General features: G+C 44.9%; 1 protein-coding gene across 8 annotated transcripts in view; it reads left to right on the top strand.

Moving 5' to 3' along the window:
• The window catches only part of CDH4 (cadherin 4), a 792,566-nt gene that overhangs the window by 742,537 nt on the left and 22,412 nt on the right, over positions 1-27,617 (top strand). For all 8 annotated transcript variants that reach the window (XM_081011101.1, XM_081011100.1, XM_081011099.1 and 5 more), the window contains 3 exons: positions 6,996-7,181; positions 15,900-16,153; positions 22,284-22,426. In XM_081011101.1, coding sequence (XP_080867227.1) covers positions 6,996-7,181; positions 15,900-16,153; positions 22,284-22,426 — 583 coding nt within the window. The remainder of the gene's footprint in view (positions 1-6,995; positions 7,182-15,899; positions 16,154-22,283; positions 22,427-27,617) is intronic.

The raw sequence follows: 27,617 nt of genomic DNA, 5'->3' as shown, positions 1-27,617 counted from the left end.
TTGGCAGAATAAAGCAAACTGTTTCTCCTGGCTGGCAGACTCCAATGGCACAGAGTCTTCCGATCCAAGCAACCACCTGTTCTGCAAATTCCAACAGCATCACTACAAAGAAACAAACAAAGACGCCATAATGGCGCAACTTATTCTGGGGTTCACGGTATATATTTTGCTAATCTCTGGTTGTTGCGTGGCATCATAGAAGGCAATGTGCATCTGGTGATCGGACCATTGGATCACTGGAGCCAGAGTTGTTTCTTCCCCCTTACTGTAGCTCAGTGGAATCTCAAGAATAATGTTCTCCAAGCTGTGCAAGTTGAAATCCTTTGGACCTGGGACTTCCCGAGGTTGGTGGTACTTCCCTAGCTGGTGCAACAACATGGACCAGGGAAGTTGCTATCGAGAAGTCGCTATTGGAATGGGCTGTAGCTCAAAGGTAGAGCTGTAGCTCAGAAGGCAGCTACTTCTATTCCTACTTAGGTCTAGGTAGAAGGACAAGATGTACACCTATGTGTGTTGCTATGGAGGGGGTGGACTTCTGAACTTAAAAATGGAAAGTGTAATGCTGGTGGTCAACAAAAGAGGTTTAAAGACTGTCTTAAGGCAAATCTTAAAAAATGTAGTATAAACACCGACAACTGGGAAACACTGGCCTGCAAGCACTCCAGTTGGAGAACAATGTTTACCAAAGGTGTCATGGACTTTGAAGAACTCAGAACGCAAGGGAGAAACATGCTAAGAGGAAGGCACGCTTGGCAAATCCACACCATGATCAACTCCCACCCGGGAACCAATGTCCCCACTGTGGAAGGATGTGTGGATCCAGAACTGGCCTCCACAGTCACCTAAGGACTCATTGTTAAAACCGTGTTTATGGAAGACAATCTTACTCGTCTATGAGTGATCGCCAAAGGAAGAAGAAGAAGAAGGACTTCAAGGACTACATAAACCATGCTGAGCCCACCCAGCCAGCCCTTTTGTAGTCCTGGCAACTTTGCTCCTAAGATTCACTTCAATTGTGACTGGTTGCTTCGGGGACGAATAGGAATCTTTTGCTTGCTCATGGTTGGCCCTTTGAAGCAGGTTCCCACGCCCCCACCCATCTGCTCTGTACTGGCTAATTTGGGGAGGGTGGAATCCATCATGAAAGGAACATACAGGTTGCCCCATGGCTACCGTTCTCTGACATCCAGATTTTGTTTTAAGCTTGCCTTCTACCATCTCCTGCTTGTGGGATTCCTATAGGCCTCTGGTTTGCCATTGGGAGAGCATACTGGTGGAGTGGATAAGCCTTTGATCTTCTCCAACAGGGCTCTTGTTATGCTCTGAATCCCAACCTCCTCCATTTTATAACCAATAGAAATGAAAGCTCTCCATTGCAATGTCTGAGGAAAGAAGAAAAATGCTCAAGAACGATGAATAAGCAAAGTAAAAAACATCCTTATGGAAGACAGTTTTCAGCTAGGAAGTTTACAGCTTTGAAGCAGCTATTTATGCCAGTCTTTTTAATTTAAATGGCTCCCTTTAAAGCTGCATTCCTTGACTTGGTTGCCCTCCAGCTGTGCTAGCTGGGGCTGTTCAGAACTGTAGCCCAAAAGAATCTGGAGGGCATCAGTTTGGGGAAGGGTGGCTGAAGCTGTTTTGTTCCCAACTGGGATATCTTATAAATTATCTCTGCATTTATGCACACACCCTTTTCTAATGAGACAATTAGCCTTAACTAATGAGCCCATTTACAGATGCCGCGCTGCCTGTTGCTCATCCCTACCTCTCTTTCTCCATCCCCTTTGCAACCGTGTAAGGGTGTGACAGTTTTACCAGAAGAACATACTCAAAAGGCTTTGGAGCAGAACAAGAAGACGGTGCTCCCCGTGGAGATGGGGTTTGAATCGATGCCTGAGAAAGAAGAGTGCAAATCAGAACTTTCTTGAAGATTTCATTTCTTATTATCTAAATCCACAGCCCCCCCCCTTTTTTTTTTTTACAAATAGCCCCAAAGTCAGTGAAATGACACTGTGGAAAGAATTTGGATTTTTCCATCGGAAAATTATGTTTAAATAAAACCAATCCAACCATATCAGCCCCTCCTTCATGAACTCCACACACAAAAAAGTGTATAAATAATTACGCATTTCATAACAAAAAAGTATATAAAGTCTGTATTTCACTCCATATTTTATCCCAATGTATGCATTTCCAAACATACTATTTGCTAATATTTAATGCATTTTGGGCAAACAATTCTCAATGGCATTCCTCGCTTCCTAATCTATGAGTCCCACTTTACAGAGGGCAGTCCTTCATTTGAAGAACTGCCCAGTCTTCAGTCCATTTAATGATTTTTAAAATTTGGAAACGAAATCATGGGCTGGTCAACAATTAGCCCCTGGACAGAAAACCAGGTAACCACACAATTCACCTGGTCAGCTTGGTGAGATGCGCAGTATTTCTAGTTCAGTTATATGCTAGATTTACATCTATGCATATAAATTAGCATATGTAAATGTATTTAGCAAATCAGTGTCCCCTTTTGTCTTCTTTTGGGGTGATTTGTTTCCTCTTCTTTTGGTGATGAGTAAGTGGCCAACCTATCCTGATTTGCTTGTGCAGCGCTTCCACGGTGCTAACGCTATGACTGTTCTTTAAGGAGCATTTGTTCTGATTTGTTTGCGGGGTGACAATGAACATCCATCCTTTTTTGCTTGTGTGGTGCTTACGCTTCTTCCCATTCATTCAGCACACACTTTTCAATGCATTTCTCGATCATTTCCGTAACTGGAAAGAGTAATAAAACAACAACAACAAGTGAATCGGCTGTGCCATAGAACCCTTTAATCCACTTTACTGGAGCTAACCTGAATTTTCAATATGTTTTTCAATCCTTCCCACACAACAGTGACAGTTGGAGTCCGCCTAAGAATCCACAGCTGCACACTTAGGATCGGATATCCTTTCATCCAAAACAATCCATCTGGGGTCACTACTACTTCCTGGGTCGGCATTTAGGGTCCCAAAAAATGGTTAGAATCCTCATCTTCCTTGAAGGGGGTGGGGGATGAAGATTATCCACTTACTATGACTGCACCAGCCTAATGCATGCTTCATCCAACTCAAGTGTTATGGGATAGCTATTGTGCTTAAAGTGATCTTGAGGGTGTGCTCTCAGCGAAGGACGAAACTGAAAATGCATTCTGCTCCGAGCCCAGATAAAAGCAATCTTATCTTAGAGTGTATACTTCAGCAAGTTTTCATGTACAGATTTAATACTGATTGCTGCTACTTCTGGACATTTTTCCAATAACTTTTGACACTTTGGAACACATTCTCTGTGATTCTGTTACTTCACAGCAATAGACTTACATTTTCTAGATAACTTCTTCTGGAGCAGGGACAGGGAGCCTTCAGCCCTCCAGATCTTGCAGGACTACAACTCCCATCTGACTGTTCAGCATGCTGGCAGGGGCTGATGGGACCTGGTTGTCCAATGACCTCTGGAGGGCCACAGGTTTCCTACCCCATTCTAGAGGTTAAAAGGAATGCTTAGAAATTCTCCAAATTCTCAGTCCAAAATGCTCTCAAGACTACTGTTCTTTTTGGTCTGTTGTGTTTTCCAGAAGCAAAAAAAAAACCCACAAAAACATAATTGTAGAATAATGTGCTTAATTTGCACAACATATTCCTGCCTGAGCTTATTTTGGTTACCTTGGTGCAGAAACTGGATTTTGCTTGAAAACAAGGGAAGATTTAGTTAAGTACCCATTCACCTGAGGTGCCACAAGACACTTAATCTCAGGGTTGTGGGTTCGAAACCTATATTGAGCAAAAGATTCCTGCATTGCAGGGGGTTGGACTAGATGACCTTTGTGGTCACTTCCAACTCTGTGATTCTACATTGAGCTGGTGACCAAAAAAAAAGTATTCAAACAGTTCTCACTGAAGCAGCACTATTGGGTTACCCTCCACAATCAAATAATTTTGGGGTGGCTCCTGTTTCACGTTATCCATTCCTCGGGACCGAAACAAAGGTACGTTCGATGAGAAAGCAAACTCAACAAAACCTGAAAACGGAAGCCCCTGCTTGCTTTTTTTATTATTCTTATTTTTATCAGATCAGAATTTTAACGTGTCCTCTCCACCCTCACCCCCCGCCAAGAGTTTGCGAGATAAAGATCTTCTATTGTTGAGCCAAAGAGCTCTTAAAGGTCATTGGCACAGGAGCTCCATCACTAAGACTGGGATGAGATCCCATTTTGGATAAATTCACAATTTTTCTTCCTAACAAGATGATAGTATCACGACTGGAGCATACAGGAGTGTTGGGTTACAGATGAAAGGCTATTGTGTTCTCAAAGGCAGACTCTGCGAGTTTCTGTGCAATACACAAGGCCCCAGAAGTCAAGTAGTTTGATGAAAGGGCTTCTCTCTTTATTAGCTTTTGAATACAGATAAAAGTACAGTTTTCCTGTGAAAGTCTAATGCAAGCTTCGAAGGCTTCTCCACACACCCTCCCCCCTTTTTGTGTGTGCTCACAGCTCTTTGGTACAGCATCTCCTTTGCATGCAAAAGGCCACGGGTTCAATCCCTGGCATCGCCAAATAAGGCTGGGAATGCCTCCCCCCTGAAACTCTGGATACGTGCTACCCCAGCGTAGACAATACTGAACTTGCTATAAGGCAGCTTCCCAAGGTCCTAAATAGCTCAGTTGGTTGAAGCGAGGGGTACAGGGGCGGTTGCCCCAGGTGCAAAATTGTTAAGGGGTGCCAAATTTCAACACCCAATGCTGCCTCAATACAGCTGCACGCTTCCATCGCTGGGCTCCATGTCGTGAATTCTTCACGGCGCTTTAGCAGAAATGCTCAGAGTTCCAGGTTCTTCAGTGCAGTATATTTATTGTGAGCTATATATACAAATAGGGATGCAGGTGGCGCTGTGGGTTAAACCACAGAGCCTAGGACTAGCCGATCAGAAGGTCAGCGGTTCGAATCCCCGCGACGGGGTGAGCACCTGTTGCTCGGTCCCAGCTCCTGCCAACCTAGCAGTTCGAAAGCACGTCAAAGTGCAAGTAGATAAATAGATACCGCTCCAGCGGGAAAGTAAATGGCGTTTCCGTGCGCTGCTCTGGTTCGCCATGCTTAGTCATGCTGGCCACATGACCCGTAAGCTGTACGCCGGCTCCCTCAGCCAATAAAGCGAGATGAGTGCTGCAACGCCAGAGTCGGCCACGACTGGACCTAATAGTCAGGGGTCCCTTTACCTTTATATATACAAATATCTACAGGCTACAGGCTACACGAGCAGTTCACACAGTCAAACAGAGTACCTGGCTGCACCTTAAGGCAAATAGGAAGACCTCTAACTCTCTCTCTCTCGCTCTCTCTGACCACACTCCTCTACACCACCTCTTTTACTGCTGGACGGGTTTCCCTTTAAAACCGATGACAGCCAATCAACTGTCAACACATTACTGCCAAGTCATTTTGACGCAGCACTTCCATAGAAAGTATTGCAGGCTGATTGCATCAGCCAGTTGCATCAGCTAGCAAACTCAAGCCTGCAGACTTACTATCTCACACAGCATTCTGTGAATCCCGACACGCCATTGAAAATGGCTTCTCCATGCGAACCAGGAAGCAACCTCTCCAGACAACGGGACAACTCTTAGTGTCTTATCTCTGTGGCTGCAATCTCCTGAAAGTTGTGGACACTATTAGGCAGTTGAATGTGCATCCATACTGCCGTCTGTTTCGCTCCCTCCCAGGTGGCATCCTAAGCCACTGGAAGGCAGAAAGGGCAACAGTAGGTGGGTCTAGGGCCAATGGCAGGCAGAGGCAACTAATTCTAGCTCCTCCTCCCTACCAACTTCCGCAAGAACAACAATGAGAGTAAGGAGGAGGAAGCCTGACAGGTAGAATGACCCTTTGGACTGTGAAATATACTCGGAGTCCTGTAGTGATTTCATGCTCTTTATTGTAGCTTGTAAAACAGTGATTGAATTCCCCCCCCAAAAAAAAAACAACCTCAGGCTCTTATATACATTATTTACACAATGAGTCCTGTCTGATTGGCTGGTTCTGCTTCCCTCCTGGAGCCTGATTGGTCTTTTCCTGCAGGCCAATCAGTTGTTGCATTCTACGATCCTACCAGCCTAATAGGCTGATTAACTTCCTCCTGAAACCTGACTGGTCTTTTCCTGCAAGCCAATCAGTTGTTGCATTCTAAGATCCTACTTGCCTATTGTTATAGGATCTGAGCTTAGTACATAACAGACTGGTTGTAAGTAAGAAGGCTGGCAAGGTGGGACTGGCTGAGGTTGGCATGGCAACACCCCATTTGGCCTACTGAACCAGCCTCCACTGTATTGTAGTGGGAGATACTGTTACCAGATGACCTGTGGACCTTCTCAGTCTGCTGTTCAGGTGCTGACTATTGATGGCCAACTTCATGGCCCCTCACAGTCTCCCTCCATGTGGTTCTTTATCTTTAAACTGGGCTTAGCCTTGACAGACCTCCCATTAGAGAACTGTCCTTCAGACGACCATTGAGACGTTTTCAAGTCACGGTGCCAAATTATGTATTTTATGATAGTTACTGTCAATGTTCTTATTTCTTAAGTCTTTTTTAAATATTTCCTTGGTTGTTGTAAACTGCGGTGTCATCATTATGTTGAAGGTTGGTATTGAAAACTCTTAATTAATTAATTTAGCAAAATAAACAGGGGAGGCAGATTGGGAAATGCACTTGCTGCTACTGAATCTCTGTGTTTAACTCTGATTGTTCAGAGCCTCCAAGCGTACAGACAACCAGGTGAACACGCATTAAAGAGACAATACACACACACACACTCCAAGAGTTTGCTTGGTTGTCTGAAGAGGGCACTTGAAAAGTAAACACTGGGCCCACACGTTTTCTGTACCATCCCAGTTGGTCTTCCATTATGTGAAGATCCCCAAACACACAAACATGCATGCTGCTAACAGCACTTTCTTTTTCTTTTTCAGTATTCCGGTGAGGTTCCAGAAAACAGAGTGGAAGTTGTGGTCGCTAATTTGACAGTCATGGATAGAGATCAGCCTCACTCGCCCAACTGGAATGCCGTTTACCGGATTATCAGTGGAGACCCTTCTGGTCACTTCACCATCAGGACAGATCCCGTTACCAATGAAGGGTTGGTAACAGTTGTGAGGGTATGTACATTGTGCTGCTCACCTCATTTGGGGTTCCATCCTTCTACTCACCCCATTTGGAATTCTGTCATGGGCAATTTATTGGAGATTTCTGCCTGTAGAAGAGTTAGTCAAGATCTTCTAATGAAGGGGTCTGGACCATAAAGCACTTTGGCAAGGGTGGAGACCATGGGTGCAACACTCTACCTCCAATTTTTAGCTTGCCCTCAGGGCTTTCCTCAGAACCTGTCCCACCACAGCTCCTCTTCCCAGGCCATGTCTCTCACTGAATAGACCATTAAATTAGCATGATCAATTCACCCTATTGATTTCAATGGGTCTACATTAACCAAGTCCAACTTTGGATCTAACCAATTCTCCTCAAAACGAGACATTACCAACATCAGTGGCAACTATGCATACCTGATAATATCTCGTTTAAGTTTTAGACCCTGAGCGCAATGCCCATACCATTAACCTGCATGCGGAGGTGATTGTTGCCTTTTGCCTTTCCAAAAAGAAACCCACATTTGCTATTTGTTTGAAAACGCTGCTTAGAAAATCAGCAGCACGGGTCAACACCTTCTCTCCCCGTGTGTTATTATGCACAGAGAACATCAAGCGAATCAGTTAGCAGATAAGATTCCTGCAGCTGTTTTCCATAGAGTCTGTGGCATAGACCATCAAGACAAGAAAGGATGTGCGAATGAATAGGCTGCTCTGATCGGCAAGGACCTGCACAGTGTGTCCGATACACTGTTCTCGAAAAGAATCTTTTTTGCAAGCATGTTGCTGAGAACAGAGCTTTTTCAATCTTTTGAAAAGTGTGACCTTCCCATAGCAGCAATTTTTTTTAATGTACTATGCTGCGCTGCTAAAGTTGAAAGAGCAGCATTGTGAAAGAGTGATTCATGGGCGAAGAACATTTGCTGCTACCTAACAAACTGCCCTGCCTCCGAATGCAATGCCATCCGTGAAATGCCACAAGGATGGAGGGAGAAGCTTGTGAGCTTGTTCTTGCATTGACCTTGGGGACATTCACGGTTGCTACCTGGTTAAGCAATTATTATTTTTAAAGTCATTTTAACTTGCTCCATCTGTGGTTCCTGCAACTTTCATACACACACACACATACCTACAACCTCATCCCTTTTCATCGCCCTTATCTTGGATTCAATCCATGACCTATAAGACAATCTTCTGTTGCTTGCATCTTTCTTCATCATCAATGGTAGCATTTTACCGATCCATTCAGAATTCTCCCATGGAATCCAACAGCCTTGCTGCCTGAGAATCACTCTCTGACAGGGAAGGGAACCGAGGGCCTGGAGTTTGAATCTGTCTGGCTCTTCGGATGCCCTAAGCCAGGCATCCCCAAACTCGGCCCTCCAGATGTTTTGGGACTACAATTCCTATCATCCCTGACTACTGGTCCTGTTAGCTAGGGATGATGGGAGTTGTAGTCCCAAAACTTCTGGAGGGCCAAATTTTGGGATGCCTGCCCTAGGTCATGCTCCCTGTCCAAGCAACACCCCTCTCGGGCTCTGCTCCATGTCGCCCTCTAGAGCTTTTGCCCAACTGAATTGTGTCCTTGACCTGTGTTGATGTCTCTTGCTTGCCCAGATGGAGACATGTGTGGAAACCTCTGGTAGAGCATCTGCTTTTTTTGCCAAAGGTCATTGTTGGATAGCTCAGTAGGTTAGAGCACGGTGCTGATAACGGCAAGGTTGCAGGTTTGATCCCCATATGGGACAGGGGGTTGGACTAGATGATCCTCCGGGTCCTTTTCCAGCTCTACAATTCTATGATCCCTGGACTCTCCAGATTGGGCTAGGAAATACTTGCTGCCTGAAACCCTGGAGAGATGCTGTTGCCAGTCAGTGTAAGCAATACTGAACTGAATGGACCAATGGTCTGACTTGCTGTTAAGGCAGCTTCCCATCTTCCCTATGACTTTTGCATGGTTGGAATGCAAGCTACTTCCCAAAGTAAGAGTTACCATACATTGCTCCCCAACTTTTGTCTTAAGAAAACAAGGCCCCATCGCATTCCCTGCAAGTGTCCCAATTTTTCAGGGACAGTCCTGGCGTTGAAGAAGCTATCTCAGTTTCTGAGTTGATCGGGAACATCCTGGTTTTCCTTCTACCTCCCCTCCATGTCTCAGAGAACAATTAAAAGTGTAGGTGTCATCCGCACTGGTGGCTATCACTACCTTTTGTAGGAGAGTGAATTTCGCAGTTTAGATCTTTGCCACGTGAAGAAATACTTCCTTTAATCTGCCCTGAATTTCCCACCATTCATCTTCCTTGAATAGCCTCAAGTTCTAATGTTGTAAGAGATGGAGGAAATCTTCCGCCCGCCCTCTTAGTCCACAATACATAATATTATACAGCTCTATCATGTTGTCCCTCTCTTGCCTTTTTCTGAAGGAAAAAGCACCAAACATCATAACTTTTCCTCAACAGGGGAATTTCTACAGCCCCTTGATCATTTTTGCTGCCCCTTTCTGGCATCTTGAGTTCATCAAGCCTTGCCTTCATCCCCATTTAGAGGCCTCGTGCCAGAAACGGGAACAAGAAATCATCCTTGAAGTTAGGATGAAAGCTGCTTTTTCTGTTATATATGATATATAACATATATATATGCATATATAACAGTCAAAAAAATTCCATGCTTTGTTCGCCCACCCTTAATAAAAGGACTTACCATACTTTTCTGTGTATAAAATGAGGGTTTTTTCTTTTAAAATCATGCTAAAAAGTGGGGGTTGTCTTATACATGGGTGGTGCATAGGGTGGACGTTTGATTGGTTGCTGTGTTAATTGGTGGTGTTGATTGGCTGATGCTCTGGCAGTTGGGCGGGCAATTGGCAGCTTCTGCCAGCGATGGGATGGACGGGAGGTGTATTATTTAGCGATGCACACTGGTGAGCGACTTTCATCAATCCCCCCTAAAAAAAAGCTCAACAACTCTGTGCCATCTCTCCCCATTTTCTTAAATTTGAGTCCCCAGAAATAGGGGTCGTCTTATACATGGGGTCGTCTTATAGATAGAAAAGTACGGTATTTACTAGCATTTGTCAGAAGTTTTTATATTAGGGATTGTCTCTTCCAGTTCACACTTCACTCAATTTTGCAGTGCTGTCCTTAATCCAAAAGAGGAGGGCAAAGAAGTATAATTGGAGCAAAGTTAACGTACCTATCAATTTGTAGATTAGCTAAAATAATGAACAAATTTACCTTATCACAGTGAAATCCCTTGCAAAAATGTGTATATTAGGCAAAGAGTAGAGTGGTACCTCGGGTTAAGCACTTAATTAGTTCCGGAGGTTCTTAACCTGAAACTGTTCTTAACCTGAAGCACCACTTTAGCTAATGGGGCCTCCTGCTGCCACCGCGCCGCCGGAACCCAATTTCTGTTCTTAACCTGAAGCACTATTTCTGGGTTAGCGGAGTCTGTAACCTGAAGCATATGTAACCTGAAGCGTATGTAACCCGAGGTACCACTGTACTGGTTAGAGTGTTGGACCAGGCCCTGGGAAAATAGGATTCAAATCCTCACTCAGCCTTGCAGCTCACTGAATGAACTAGTCCCAGTCTCTCAGCCAAACCTACCTCACAGTGCTGTTGTGAGAATAAAATTAGGAGGGGGAGGACCATGTACACCACCCTGAGGTCATTGGAAGAAAGGCAGGATATAAATATAATCAATAGTAAATAAATTAAAAAGCCTTAAATAAATAGAAACATGTGTCTATGAGGAGAAGAAAAGTGAACAGATGCAGAAAAGGCAAAATAAAAAAGCAGAGAGAAATCTAAATTGACAAATTTGCTGTGGTTTGTATCAAGTGGGGTTGAGGACCCAGCATATCCCAAACAGCTGGATGGCGCACTTTGAAAAATCACATCAATCAAAGAACTCTTCAGAGACTTCTGGATCCCTCACTAAAACCTGCAGCCCTTTTAACTGGCTTTCACTGTAAGTTTGTCTGCCACGCGAACTTTGTGTGCCAAGAGGCAACGAATGATGTACAATTTCAATTTTGTTTTTTCATCTCAACGAAAGCTATTTCCTTGGTGGCGCAAGATACTTATCTCCCTCGCAAGCCTTGTAAACAGGGGTGGGGGACAAGGAGGAGAGGGGAGTCTGGCTTTTCCGTTCCACGTAGGGCCTACATAGAATCTCCAAGTGCTGCAATAGGTTCCCTGTGGCATCTGACTCAATAAAATGTTAATATGAACCCTAGTGGATTACAGAAATGGTTTTGAAATGGAGGCATTCTCCATTATTGTTTGTCTGACTCCTGACATAACAGCAAGAAGTTGTAGCTTGTTCCCGATAGTTAAAGATGCCTTTAGAACAAAAAGGTACTTTATTATTATTATTATATATATTTTTATATATTGTAATAATAAAATAATAACTCTCAGACATAGCTCAATTTATTTGCATTATGTGCTCTCAGTTCCACTAGAAAGAGGTCACAGCAATCCTCTCAAACTACAAAGCCGCTAGGTAGGACCTGTCTAAGCTTTTAGAGACACAATGAAATAATATGCAATAAACAGGGCATCTGGGCGACAGTGGGACAAAATGTATAGTCGACTCATCATAAACAGTCAGCCCAAAGCTTTAATTTCTCAAAGGGTTTCCTCACATTTGGCAGGAGGGGTTGTTGGCCCGAAGCAGGGAAATTATGGACGTATTATTATAATTATTATAATTATTATTATTTAATAATTATTATGAAAATTATGCTTGCCCTCCATGAGAACAAACATGAGACGTTGTCGTAGGCTGAGTCAGACCACTGGTCCATCCAACTCAATGATGTCTACACAGACTGGCAGTAGCTCTCCAGGTCTTCAGACAAGGGACATTCTCAGCCCCTACCTAGAGAAGCCACGGACCTTTAGTGTGTGATGCAGATGTTCCACCACTTTGTTATGGTCCTTCTGGGTACCACAAGGATGTTGACAAGGTGGGATATGTGCAGAGGAGAGCAACCAAGATGATCGAGGCTCTGGTAACTAAGCCTTATAAGGGACGGTTGAAGAAGCTAGGTTTGTTTAGCCTGGAAAAGAGGAGGCTGAGAGGAGATATGATAGACATATTCAAATATCTCAAGGGCTGTCACAGAGGGAAGATGGAACAAGCTTGTTTTCTCCTGCCCTGGAGGGTAGGACTCAAAGCAATGGCTTCAAGTTGCAAGAAAGGAGATTTTGACTACACATCAGGAAGAAATTTCTGACAGTAAGAGCTGTTTGACAGTGGAACGGATTCCCTTGGAAGGTGGTGGACTTTCCTTCCTTGGAGGTTCTTAAGCAGAGGTTGAACGGCCATCTGTCTTGGATGCTTCAGTTGAGATTCCTGCATAGCAGGGGGTTGGACCACTAGATGATGCTTTGGATCCCTTCCAACTGTACTATTCTATGATTCAGGCTGCAGACTATGTTCATATTATTGGACATTCTCCATGTAGAAAACTGTCTGCTACTAATTACCAATTACTGGCATAGGTAAAAGCTAAAGGGACCCCTGACCGTTAGGTCCAGTTGTGGTTGACTCTGGGGTTGTGGCGCTCATCTCGCTTTATTGGCCAAGGGAGCCGGCGTACAGCTTCTGGGTTATGTGGCCAGCATGACTAAGCTGCTTCTGGCAAACCAAAGCAGCGCACGGAAACACCGTTTACCTTCCCGCCAGAGTGGTACCTTTTTATCTACTTGCACTTTGATGTGCTTTCGAACTGCTAGGTTGGCAGGAGCAGGGATCGAGCAACGGGAACTCATCCCGTCATGGGGATTCGAACTGCCGACCTTCTGATCGGCAAGCCCTAGGCTCTGTGGTTTAGACCACAGCACCACCCATGTCCCATAGACATAGTGGCATAGACTGGAGCAAAGTACCACGAAGTTTTCAACAGGGGTCGCCAACGCAGTGCCCATTGGTGCTAGTGTGCTTGCCAGTGCTTCTGGTGGTCTTACTATACATTTCCTCAAAAGTCCATAGTGCTTGAGAGACGCTTTGCTCTTCCTGCTCGGTTCCTGTTTGCACCGGCTCTGCCTCTCCTACACTGAACATGTCCCCTTAGGCATACCCACATTTCATTGAGTGCCAAGACTGGACCCCTACCCTCCCAGATCTTTGAAACTCAGGAGAGGTGCAAAGGGCTTCTCCCTGTGGGTGAGCAAAGTGATAGATTATGAACGTGCTGCAATTCCCAAAGTAGCTTAACATTCAATCCCTCTTCCCAGGGAGCTCTGGGAATTGTAGCTCTGGGAGGGGAATAAGGGGGTCCTTTGGGGGAAGCCATGGCAGTTTGAAGTGGCATAAGAGTGCTTTCAATGTATGTTATAGGAGAATTTACTCAGGCCATTGTAGGCTATCAAACCCTGTATTCCATTCAGTGTCTCCAACCCAACTGTTTCAGCAAATTCTATTTTGATAACTCCACTCAAGGTTAACCGAAGCAGGGGGGAGAGAAATTAAACCTTTCCTCCTGAGATGTTTTACTTGCAGTAAGCTATTCTTTCTTAAATGCCTCCTAGCCATGTAACTTTTGTTTTCAGTGCCTGACATAACAGCACCGTTCTGGCCCCTTGAGATGTGAACTAATAAATATTAGAGAAAGCTTACTTAATCTTCGCCGGTCTGTTCAAACGTGCCACCACCAAGTTTTTATTAAGCCATGTGTTCATAGTGAATATCCTGTGTTCTGCTCTGAGCTCCTGAGCTGTTGAAGAAGACAGTAGATAGATAGATTTGTATGCTTTCTGACTTCTGACAGTGTAAATGTACAGGTTGGGTTCTGACTATTAAGCCCTATGACATAAATGTATCAGGAATTAGGTGGCCAGCAAATTGGTGGATAACGCACAAAATATATTGGGGGACACACAGCAGGAACAAAGTGGTGTGGAAACTTTGTCTCACAGGTTAAACTTCTAAGTAGAGAAGTGATATCTATCATATTAACACTTCCATCTTAAATATGTTGGGGTGAGCGACTTGTCTGGCACTGCCTCTGTGGATCTGGCACATTTAAATAGGCTAAAGTCCTTATGTGCGGTTATGCATGCAGTATTCCCACTGAAAGGATGATTCAGATCTTAGCCCTGGTCTTCTGTAACTCAGATTAACCCCCAGGTTGGGAGCCCAGATTTAAAAAGAAGGCTCCCTTAGAAATCTGAAATTACACTGGTAAAAGAGTTGCGCATTACTATGACCACCATTTCAGTCCTATTTAGATTTGCACAGAATTATGACAAAAGGGTTTCTTGATTTTCACCATTATCATAATCATCATCAGAGGGACAGTTTAGACATCGGCAGTGGTAGCTGTACTGTTTAGACAGGTCTTCATAATACGATTTCCACCCCTTTTAACCAACCAGTATCCACTAGTATTTAATTGATTTTTTATGGATATATGTTTTATTGATTTTTGGGGGTGGGGAAACATAAGCCATCTTAGTATGAAAGCATGGATAATAAAATAAATAAATATTAATAGTATTTGTGGCAAATCAAGCTTTCTGCAAAGTGCAGACCAAATAACCATGTGTTATTAGTTATCTGAGTGACCAAATGGTTTTTATATAAGTTTGAATTCAATTCTTTGTTTAATGCATGTTTTCTGTCATTCTTATGTTGCTTAGGTAAATTTTTCTTTGTGCAGTATATAAATTTGTTACACAAATCCTAACAGTAATGATTATTGATACTACTATTGTGACACAGCAGTTCAATCAGCTATGCCAGATAAAGCTGGCTGTGTGTTCTATCTTGCTTCTAAGGGTTTATGCAGACAATCAATAATATGTGCAAAAATGCATACTATAGGCATTTTACTGAATGCACACTATTTTGACAGTTTTATTTTGTTAGTATTTTGCTTTGTATTGCTTTGTTTGGCAGAGCACTTGAAGAGCCATCACTTGTTTTTGAAATAAATACAAATCGCCCTTTAAGGGTGCCACTAGACATATTTTTCTCCATCCTGCAACAGGCTAATATGGCAGGCCACAAGAAACAGCATCACTGGGCAGATGACAGAGCTTAGGATTCCAGCAGGACCCACATCAGATGCCTGCCTTACTCCCCCATTTTAGGAAGGGAAAAAGGTCATTGCTGCATAGCTAGGTCTGGGAGCCACCAGTTACTTTTCCCACAATGTCTCCAACATAGTCTCACTGCAATGGCATTGTGGGGAAATGAAAACAGCAGCTGACAGTCACCTGACACTCACTGCAGCACTGCTGTTGTCTTGTGGCACCACAACCACCACCTAGGACTGCTAAGGCAGAAGGGTGCTCAGCAGGGATTATTTGGCAACTACCCCCACAAACCTAGAGCTATATCTGCCTTTGGAAGCCTTTGGAAGTTGTGGGATGCAGGGAAAGCATCTATCCAGACCAGACAGCGTAGGTCATGTTATTCTGAAGTGCTGTCTTCCAGCATTCTGGAGGAGTGACAGTCCCACATCAGCTAAAGCAATTTGACCATGTGACAAATGCAGGTACTCAACCATGAGGGACACATGCCAAGTAAACAGTCAAGTTTGTTTGCCATTAAAAAGGCGTTCTTTCAAAATGACCGTGGCTATTGCCCTTGAAAGTTAAAATGTGCCTCTGAAATGCCCGTGAGATAATGAGATAGCTAGTGATTATCATATTTCCAGTCTGTAGTTCACGTGCACAGCTTTTCTGTCTCTTTTGTGTATTTCTTTGCATTTCCTAGGAAGTTGACTATGAGATGAACAGAGCCTTTATGCTGACAGTGATGGTGTCCAACCAAGCTCCCCTGGCCAGCGGCATCCAAATGTCCTTCCAGTCTACTGCAGGAGTCACCATTTCCGTCACCGATGTCAATGAACCACCCTACTTCCCCACAAACCACAAGCTCATCAGGCTGGAGGAAGGAGTACCTACGGGGACGGCATTGATGACTTTTTCAGCTGTGGATCCTGACCGGTTCATGCAGCAAGCTGTAAGGTGAGAAGGAACCACCAATCTAAAGCAAGGATGTGCATTGCATTTCCTTAGAAAATATCAGGGAAGAAGGGGCGCTGTCTGTTTGTCTATATGGATGCTGAAGATGATTTAGCACATGGTGTGCCTCGAATCTGGGTTTGTGATTCAAGGACCCGCCACCCGCTTGAGGATAAGAAAGACACATGGACACAGTATATTAGGTCAAAGGGCTAAAAAAGGCCACAACTATTGATTACAGCATGTAAGAGGTATTGGCTTAGGCATTGGATAAAACAACAGAGCGTGACTCCACCCCCTCAGGGAGGGGTGAGTCTATCCCACCAGTGGGAGGAGCCTGTTGATGCAAATACAACTGAAAGCTCCCCCTAATGTCACCGGGGGCCGTGCCATGGCCCTAGCCATCAGCAAGGGTGTCGGACAGGATCCACGACCGCCGGATTCCTTTACCGGAATACCCATAAAGTGGAGGGTTAGGCGATGGCCACACCCTGCCCTCCAATACACAAACATATTCCAGTGCCTAACCGCCAATACCTAAAAGTTGTGATGATTTGCTACGAGGTAGGCGAAAACCAAGCGGCCGATGCCAATTTGCCAGTTGGATAAAATTCCTACCAGGCCCCTTGGACAACCAAGGCGATCAACCACAGGTCTATAGCAATGTCAAGAAACAAGCAGTGAACTAAAGGGAGGGTGGGTGGGTGATCCGACGAAAACCAGCAGCGGAATGAAAGGGAAGTGCTGCTGCGGCCACGTTTGAGCGGCAAAACCCTGCCCCCAAGCCTCCACCTGGTTGGTTGGCTACCTGGGGGTGTGGCACGGCAGCCAGGCCAGCTGGGCAGGGGGCATTCCAGCCCCCTGCCAACACGGGAAACGGCTCCTGCTCGCAACTCCTCCCCTCTGTAAGGAGGAGAGGCTTTTGTGACCTAGATGTTTGCAGTGTAGTCAATTCTACCATGGTGATAAAATGCTCTGGGCTAAACTCTCTGAATACAGGGTAACATTATCATAGGATCACCCTGCTAAGAGGATTTTTTTTTTTTAACCATACAACATGTGCAGATGTGGAGGGAAATATCTGCAAGAATATATATTATAGGGATAGCCAACATGGTGCCTTCCATATATTGCTGGACTCCCATTGATCATGCTGGTTGGGAATGATGGGAGTTAGAGTCAAATAGGCACCATGTTGGTTGCTGGTGACTTGTGAAAGTCAGTTGGTAGTTTACCACACCTCAACCAGTGTGATGTATCAGCCAAGCCCTGGTTGAGTCTTCAGAAGTTTCCTGTTCCCAGCAGACAGCTTCTTCCAGAGTCCCCAGTTAAGGGGGAAACTCCTCTCCCACATGGTTCAAAATAAGAAGGTGTTTATTGTCTCCAGACACAAGACACAGCTAAACACTACCTACAGAAATGCTTGTACTCACAGAACAATTGTTATTGCATGGTGTTGAATTCCACCTATCGTGTATTAATTGCCCCATACTTTTTCATGTGCCTCTCTCATAATGCTAGAACTCGGGGTCATCCGATGAAGTTGGAGGTTGGAAGATTCAGGACAGACACAGGAAACTGTAGTTATACCAGCTCGTAGTTAAACCATGGCCACCATCTTTAAAGGAGGATTGGACAAAATCATGGAGGATTAGGCTACCAGTGGCTACTAGCCATGATGGCTATGCTCTGCCTTTGTGGTCGGAGACAATATGCCTTTGAATACCAGCTTCTGGGAATTGCAGGTGGGGACAATGCTGTTGTGCTTCCCTGTCAGGAGCTGGGCAGAGGAGGAGGAATGGTGGAGACTGCCTCCCCATCTTCCTCCAGGGAGGAGGAAGAGGAAAACAGTATAGACTTACAACATAGGTTTGCGGGAGGTCACAGCTCAGAAGCAGATGAAGGGGAAAGTTGGGAAATAGTGGGAGAGGAGGAGCAGACAGAACCGGAGCAGCAGCTGGCTTACATGTTGTCACTAGAAAGCATTCCAGACCCAGCAGAACCTTAAAAGTTCCCAGAACCCGGCGAACCTTAAAAGTAGGAGAGCGAAGAGCTCAAAGATTAATGGCCTTAGCGGCACCCATAGAGGAGGAGGTGACTAATGAGGAAAAGGGAGAGAAGTGGGGGGTGGAGATTCACTTGGGACAATGCCATTTTCCAAGAGGCTGGGTTCTATAGCCTCTCTCTGTAAAGTTTGAAATATAAAAGGACGGTAAGAAACTTTTCCTTGTCTTTATACTTTCCCGGGCAACTAGCCGGGAGCTGCTGACAACATAGGCATCTGGTTATCCACTGTGAGAACAGAGAGCTGGGCTTCATGGGTCCTTGGTCTGATCCAGCAGTCTCTTCTTACATTCTCATGCTCTGTGGTGGCTGAGAGACACATATGCTCCAGAGACAGAGTGCCACTGAACCATCGGTTTGAGCTGCTAACTGCAACCGAACACACAGCTGAGTGAGCTTAAATACAGTGGTGCCCCGCAAGACGAAAAACTCGCTAGACGAAAGAGTTTTCCGTTTTTTGAGTCGTTCCGCAAGACGAATTTCCCTATGGGCTTGCTTCGCAAGACGAAACGTCTTACGAGTTCTTGCGAGTTTGTTTCCTTTTTCTTAAAGCCGCTAAGCCGTTAATAGCCGCTAAGCCACTAATAGCCGCTAAGCCGCTAATAGCCGTGCTTCGCAAGACGAAAAAACCGCAAGACGAAGAGACTCGCGGAATGGATTAATTTCGGCTTGCGAGGCACCACTGTAAGATTTGAATGAGAAGGACCCGTGTTCTCCACAGTACGCTCAGTTGAGTCCTAAGGAAAAGGGGGTTTCTAACTCTCCTCCCTGCCTCCCAGCCTCACTGGTTATCTGGCTGCTCCTTTATTGCAAATGCTAGATATATTTGGCATAGCAGGAGGGCACACTGTGGAACAAGAGCCGGGGCCAATTAAACTTACATCACTTGTGACATTTTATAATCATTAGAGGGTTGAGATATTTCACCGGGGATGGAGCTGTCTGGAGCAGAAAATGACGGTGGTTACTCACTGCCTCTGCCTGTTGGCTTTGGACAGGCAGTGAAACCTTTAAGGACAGAGGGAATGTCTCAGCTAACAAGGCCATTTTTCTTAGTTGTTTCATTCTGAAGCTTCCGGGCTTTTGAAGGGTGCTTATTTCCCTTCCTCGCTCGTAGCGGCACTGAGGTGTGCAGACAGAAAACTGTTTGCCTTCCGATCAAATGCAGGCTGTACATTCCAGCTATGTGGAGTGGGAAAGACCCAGCTTAGGATTTTCTGGTCCAAGAGCAGAAGAACAATTGGGTGGTGGTGCTATTGCTTGGATGGCTTTCCTTCCGCTTGCAAGCTTCAGTGCTAGAAGGCCTGCGTGTCTCTTTCGTTGTTTGTGGCTGATTTTCCAAGCCATGTTGCACAGGTCTGATTCAAGTGGCACAGTCGAAACAGCAAAAAAAAGGGCCAGAGTTTAATTCCCCATGAGTTCAGTGATTCTTGCTGGCCCTTCTAGTCCAGCATCCTGTTCTCACAATGCCCATTAGAACCCTGAGTGCAACAGTGCTCTCCCCTCTGGTAAGGAAAAGGTAAAGAGACCCCTGACCGTTAGGTCCAGTTGTGGTTGACTCTGGGGTTGTGGCGCTCATCTCGCTTTATTGACCGAGGGAGCCGGCGTACAGCTTCCGGGTTATGTGGCCAGCATGACTAAGCTGCTTCTGGCAAACCAGAGCAGCGCACGGAAACGCTGTTTAGCTTCCCGACGGAGCGGTACCTATTTATCTACTTGCACTTTGAGGTGCTTTCAAACTACTAGGTTGGCAGGAGCAGGGACTGAGCAATGGGAGCTCACCCCGTCATGGGGATTCGAACCGCCGACCTTCTGATCGGCAAGTCCTAGGCTCTGTGTTTTAACCGACAGCACCACCCGCGTCCCTTCTCTCCCCTCCGGTAGCTTCCAGCAATTGTAGGGGGAGAAGACAAGTGTTGTGGCTAATAGCCATGGGTAGCCTTATCCTCCATGAATTGCCTAATTTTGTTCAAAAGCTATCCAGGTTGTTGGCCATCAAGATGAAGAAGTATTTCCTTTTGTGTGTCCTGAGTCTTCCAACGTTCAGCTTCATTGAATATCCACAAGTTCTAATAAAGAGTGTCTGGAAATGCATGCATTTTTATTTTTCTAGATGAAAGTTCTGGATTATTATTTTTTCATTTTCCTTTCCTTCAATTTGAACAGTCTTGATCAGGATCCTTTGCTGAGTCTCTTTATGCATTAACCAGGGCTGGGCAATATATCATCAAATACCATTTTGAAGTCCATATTGTGATGTCGATTTCATAATTTTTAACCTGGCAATATTATTACTGTTCATGTATTACTAAATAATGCTTTTGCTACCACTAGCATGGCAGTATCCATGCCATAAGCAGCACTTACCACAGGTGTCAGAAACCGTGCTGAGAAGGGCTACACTGAAGAGGAATGGTGGGAGCCCCCCCTCCCCCTGATCCTGAATCTTCCCAGGAGCAGGAGGACAGTATGGATTTGGAACAGTGGTTTGCAGAGGGGCACAGTTCAGACGCCAGAAGCTGGGAAATACTGGATGGGGAACATCTAGGAGAATAAACACTGGAAGAGAGAGAGTTAACAGATTGATTCACAGTCTCTGGATAGCATTCCTCTGCTCAGCCCAAGGTCGAGAAAAACTCAGAAAGTCTCAGAACAGAAAGCACAGAAGGTACAAACTCAGATTATAAAACGTAGGAGTGATGTAGATTAATAGGGACAGAGTGGGGAGTATCCCTTAATTGGGAGCACCGCCATTCTAGGTAGACAGGTTCTTTGTCTCTCACTGTGATTATTAAAGAATCTAACTGGTAAGACATTCCTTTTGTTTGATCACTTATTATTTACTACCATGGGGGAGGAAGCTGATTCCCCCAAAGCCTAACAACAGGGCATGAAGACTTTCCTGGGAAATTGTGCAGTTACAGAAGTCAAAATAAGAATTGCCAAACATTTATAGGGCCCTTTTTTGTCAATAAAGATCAAACTGCACATTAGGCATAAGATCCTTTATTGGCTCCCCAAACATTTTCTTTCTTTCTTTTCTTTTAAAATGAGATGCAACCTGAGAATTGTTTCCACATCAAAATTTCAACCTCAGGCTCTTGCTTGCTCTATGGAGGTGGGTAGGGAAAATACATTTCACACAATTTCTCTCTTCAGGGCAGGCAGTCATGGGGGAGTACAGTTCTGATCTGGGAAAGAGTACAATGAGATAGGAATGGGGGGGTTGATTTATTTCACTTTTAAAGGCAAAGCTACCTAATTTGTGCTTTCCGAAGCATTACACCAATCAAAACACCGCTGTCCTTCGAAATTCACGCTTCTCCAATTTTTGCAATGCAGTTCTCCAGCCAAGTAATGTGTACAAAAATGCATACAACTAGGGTAAAGTTTGCATTTAAAATTGCATATCTTAGTAAAGATAACATACAAAAACATATTATATCAGGAGAAATTGCAGATGAAAATTGGTGCATTGGAATAAACATGCTCTACAATAGTGGTGAATTTTCACGAGGACTTAAAAAGTACCATATTTTTTGCTCTATAAGACTCACTTTTTCCCTCCTAAAAAGTAAGGGGAAATGTGTGTGCGTCTTATGGAGCGAATGCAGGCTCCGCAGCTATCCCAGAATCCAGAATATTTATTTTCTTGTTTTCCTCCTCCAAAAACTAGGTGCGTCTTATGGTCTGGTGAGTCTTATAGAGCGAAAAATACGGTGAATTGAAAATGCGGAGAACTGAATTTAGAATTGGAAAAATGAGCAACTGAGAGGAACCAAAATAGAGAGATTCATCCACTCCTTCCCAGCCCTTACCACAGTTCCAATAAATTGGCAGCTTCCCAGAACTCTGTTGTGTGTCTGTCTTGCAAGTTCCAGTCATGGGGGTCTCTCACACATAACATGCATCTTAGGCCTGACTAAATGTCTGAGTGCTCTTTTGAAATGAAGAGCCAGGAGTCTGAAAACCAAGAATGCCCAAACACTACTCAAGCCTTATTTTCAAGCCATATTCAGGACATGTCATTGGAAGAGACTGCCATGTATTTATTCTCGGCTCTCTGCAGATACTCCAAGCTGTCAGATCCTGCAAACTGGCTGAACATTAATGCCACAAATGGTCAGATCACCACTGCTGCCATCCTTGATCGCGAGTCGGCCTACATTAAGAACAACGTCTACGAGGCTACGTTCCTGGCAGCTGACAACGGTAGGCCCAAGTCCTGCATCATCCATGCTTCAATAATACTGTAATGTGATGCATAAATGGGAATGTTGCCCTGACAGAGTTGTCAGGGTAAGTTAGATATATATTTTTCCCCAGGTTTTCAAGCAAAAAAAGCAAAAAAAAAAAAGAAAGAAAGAAAGAAAGTAGGAAGGGAGAGGAAGGAAGACCTCATGAAGCTGGGACGGGAGATTGCCAGAATAAATTAAATGCATGAAATTGTCCCAGACTATCATGAAGAAACAAATGGGAGATGAATGGGAAGGAAGATGTAGACTCTCACCATACGTGAGTGTGTAAAACCAGTAGAAAGATGGGGCAGGAGAAATAGGTAATCTGCTGTACGTTTCTTCTCCTTATTATGCTCCAAGCTGAGGACAGAAGAGGAGATGCTCCTTCAGGAAATCAGAAACAATTCGAGGATGAAAGGGAAGGGGTTTTATAATCCTATCACCAGGGTTGGGTGTCCATCAATATGTGGATGATACCCAGCTCTACCTCTCTTTCAAATCAGAACCAGTGAAGGCGGTGAAGGTCCTGTGTGAGTGTCTGGAGGCGGTTGGAGGATGGATGGTGGCTAACAGATTGAGGCTGAATCCTGACAAGACAGAAGTACAGTGGTACCTCTGGTTACATACGCTTCAGCTTACATAAGCTTCAGGTTACAGACCCCACTAACCCAGAAATAGTACCTCGGGTTAAGAACTTTGCTTCAGGATGAGAACAGAAATTGTGCAGCAGCAGCAGGAGGCCCCATTAGCTAAAGTGGTGCTTCAGATTAAGAACAGTTTCAGGTTAAGAATGGACCTCCAGAACGAATTAAGGACTTAACCCAAGGTACCACTGTACTGTTTTGGGGGGACAGGAAGCAGGCGGGTATGGAGGACTCCTTGGTCCTGAATGGGGTAACTGTGCCCCTGAGGGACCAGATACACAGCCTGGGAGTCATTTTGGACTCACAGCTGTCCATGGAGGTGCAGGTCAATTCTGTGTCCAGGGCAGCTGTTTACCAGTTCCATCTGGTACACAGGCTGAGAGCCTATCTGCCCACGGACTGTCTCGCCAGAGTGGTGCATACTCTAGTTATCTCTCGCTTGGATTACTGCAATGCACTCTATGTGGGGCTACCTTTGAAGGTGACCTGGAAACTACAACTAATCCAGAATGCGGCAGCTAGACTGGTGACTGGGAGTGGCTGCCGTGACCGGTCTTGAAAGAGCTACGTTGGTTCCCAGCACGTTTCTGAGCACAATTTAAAGTGCTGGTGCTGACCTTTAAAGCCCTAAATCGCCTCGGTCCAGTATAACTGAAGGAGCATCTCCACCCCCATTGTTCTGCCAGGACACTGAGGTCCAGCTCCGAGGGCCTTCTGGCAGTTCCCTCACCTCGAGAAGCCAAGTTACAGGGAACCAGGCAGAGGGCCTACTCGGTAGTGGCACCTGCCCTGTGGAACACCCTCCCACCAGATGTCAAAGAGAAGAACAACTACCAGACTTTTAGAAGACATCTGAAGGCAGCCCTGTTTAGGGAAGCTTTTAATGTTTAACAGACCACTGTATTTTAATACTTTGTTGGAAGCCACCCAGAGTGGCTGGGGAAACGCAGCCAGATGGGCGGGGTATAAATAATAAATAATAATAATTATTATTATTATACAGATCAGAGGCATCGGACAAGACCTTTGGAGGGATCCAACATTATTTTGCAGCACCCCTGCCACATCCCACATAAAGTTGGGTGTTATTTTTCTCCCCCAGGGTCAAGAAACCACTGGTGGTGTATGTAAGCCCTGTTTAGGCATTTGATCTCATGTATCCTCCAGCAAAGAGGGCAGAGATGTTCCGTTTAACCCCTGCCTGCTCCTTGGCGATCCTGGCCACCCAGGCCTGCAGCTCTCCATTTGCTGGGTCCTGAACATCTCCGCAGCTGAGAGCCTCCTGATCTTGCCTAGGCTCGCAATCAAGGTTCTGAATTGTGTGGGGAGCCTACAATGGTGCAGCGGGCTCGTTGCAGCCATTGACCCTGCAGGATGCACAGGGCTGCAGAGCCATGCAGAGGAATGCAATTGAAGAGGTGGGACTTAAAGAGCAGTCCTGGTCTCCCCTTACCTGAGATGGAGAATGCATAGGCTTAATGCCTAAGCAGGGCTTTACGGACAATCAGATCCACCTCGGAAAATGACCAACTGCCTTGTGTTGGAAGAAAGCTTGTGTTCCTCACACTGTGGCAGCGGAGTGAGGGGCAGAATTTATTGATATTTATGCATAGCAATATAATATATATTGGTGCCAAACGTATTGTTCTGCTTTCCTTTGGACCACATCAGTGAGGTTGAAATATACTCGGAGTCGAGAGTGGATTTCATGCTCTTTATTCAGCTCATAGTGGTGAGGAGGAATCAATGTTCCCCCAAAATATCTGCTTTATATACATTATTTACACAATGGGCTGCACGTGATTGGCTAATTCCGGGATTCTCCTGTAGGCCAATCAGGTTGTGGATTCACTTCCACCTGGAGCTGGATTGGGTGGCTCCTGCAGACCAATCATACTGCTGCATTGTTCTAGGACCAATCAGATTGATGCATTCTGAATCCTATTGTTCTAGGACCAATCAGACTGCTGCATTTTGTATCCTATTCAACTCAGTACATAACAGAGGTCAAGAAGGGGGTCTTGTTGTCTGGGCAGCCCAGGACCTCCATACCCGCTGCCCCGGCTTGTGCCCCAGAGAAGTCACTTCAGCACTGCTCATGCAGCAAAAACAATGTGTGAAGCAGCAGTTAGGAGTTACTCTGCAGCCACAACAGGCTCTGTGATTCTCCAGGGTTTGACTTCACCCCCAAAGGCACACTCCATTGTTTCCTGAGACAGGCAGATGCCAACCAACCAATACATACTGACTTTCAATATTTATTTTTATTTAATAATACTTTAATACAATTTATTTTTTAAAAATAATGTTTTTGGTTTTGTGTTGTTGTTTGTTAAATGAAGGAATTGTTTGTTTAGTGAGGAGTTGGTTGTTTTGGGGAGGGAATGCCGCCTATTCTTGGAAATGATGTCTGTTTTATTTGTTTGGAGTGGGGTGTTGGTGTTTTACCTGTTGTTTTAGGGGATGGGTTCTGAAGTTTGCCTGCTTCTGTGAAATTGGTTTTTCGTGGTGCCCATCTAAGATTTCCTGGTCCCTGACCATTGAGGTCCCCGACTCATAAACCTCTGTGTATTTCGCCCTGTGATCTCGCTTAAAACTAGCACTTTCGAGGCTGCTGCAGACTTCTGTTCTGTCATTAGCATCTAGGACTTAGATGACAAACAAGGTAAAAAAGATGAAGTTTTTGAGGGGGCAGCGAAAAGCAGGCTGGAAAAAGAGAGAGATGCCTTTTAACAGTAAATAAAACGAGTTTTAGAAGACTGTTTTGGTAACTGAGCTCGAGTCAAAAACAAATGTTCTATTTTAAACTCAGGTGTGTGCTTGATGTCTGTTTTCACTGTTTCACCTCTAAATGCACATCACATTTGGACAGTTTTCTTTTTTTAGAGGCACAACTCAGAGATTTGTGAGTTGTAAAATAAATAGATGAGATTTAAGCCCCCGCAAGCCATAACCTGAGCACTGTGTAAGACGAAGAGTCACTTGAGCATTCCTACATAATAACTAACTCAGCGGTTGCAGGTAGTCGTGGAAAAACCCCTGGGCTTCGCTTTACTGTTCAGCAACCTCAGTGCCTGATCAAGGCACCAAGCCTAGAAGGAGTTCTGTCCAGGGCCACCAGGCTGAATGAAAAGTTTCTTCAGTACCAGACCTTGAGGTTGGCAGAGTTAACGTAACAATAATCAGAAAGGGATTGGAAGGGCTTCGTTGGGGATTCTGAGACTCTTCAGTCAGCAAAAACAAACAAGGAGAGTAAGATGGAAAGCTTTATAAAAATAGCCAGGAAGAATCAGTGGAAGGTTTCTTTTCGTTCCTTTTTTTTAAAAAAAGAGTAGGGTTGCTTTATTTATTTCTTCTTCTTTTCAAAGCATTAAAAAAAAAAAAACCAGCCAAGAACATGAGCTTTAAAAAAAACTACTCAGGCAAGGCTTTTGGAGGAAATAGTCAGGGTAGAAGCCTGGAACAAAACTGTCTGCAGTTCACTGGGGATGGTAGATGGGAGAAAAGAAGAATATTGAACAATTTAAAAGTGGTCTGTTCCCCCCTCTAACTAGAGGGAAGTTACTGAAGCATTCAGATCTGGGGAGTTGAGGAATATTCCTCTCTCTCTCTCTCTCTCTCTCTGTGTGTGTGTGTGTGTGTGTGTTTTGCAAAGGATTATACAGGACAGTGATGGCTTTTAACCTTTATAAAAGTCAAACTCAAAGCCGAGAGCCTGATCTGGCAGCTTTGGCACAGCTGACCCTTCGTTAGAGGCTTAGCCATTGATCTTGCAGGACCCCTGTGGGGAGGGAGACCAGTGTTAGAACCGCTGGTGTCTGCTCTTGAAGGATGCTTTTTGAACCTTGAATATTTACATGCCTGGGAGATGGTTGATGCCTTCAGCTACTCTCATCACTCCAGCGGTGTGAAGGGGGAAAGCTTGCACCTTTGTTATATGTGGCTATAAATCCTTCACTGCGATACTACCTGGCACTCGAAGAACTGCCCTTGTTGGGTCAGATCAAGGTCTGCCTAGCCCAGCATTCTGTTGCCAATAGCAACAGATGCCTCTGGAAGCTTCAAAGCAGGAGATGAAGGCCTCCAATTCATCTGTGGGCCTAATTAAAGGCGCTTGCTTTAGCCTAGAAAGCCTTACATGGCTTGGGATCTTGGTAGCCTGAAATTACACCTCTTCTTCTATGTGTCTACCTGGGCCTTATAAGCATCCAAGAAGGGGCCCCTGTTCTGCTGAGGTATGGAGGCTGGGAACTAGATATAGGGCCTTTTCGGTCATAGTCCCCAACTTGTGGAATGTTGCCCCCATAGATGCTCACTTAGCACCTCCTTAAATGCGTGTTTAAGGGACACGGGTGGCGCTGTGGGTTAAACCACAGAGCCTAGGACTTGCCGATCAGAAGGTCGGCGGTTCGAATCCCCATGACGGGGTGAGCTCCCGTTGCTCAGTCCCTGCTCCTGCCAACCTAGCAGTTCAAAAGCACGTCAAAGTGAAAGTAGATAAATAGGTACCACTCCGGCGGG

This window comes from Podarcis pityusensis (assembly GCF_964106645.2).
Source record: "Podarcis pityusensis genome assembly, chromosome: 6".
NCBI lineage: Eukaryota > Metazoa > Chordata > Lepidosauria > Squamata > Lacertidae > Podarcis > Podarcis pityusensis.
The sequence above is the reverse complement of the archived record's forward strand: the minus strand, read 5'-3'. Positions and strand labels throughout refer to the sequence as shown.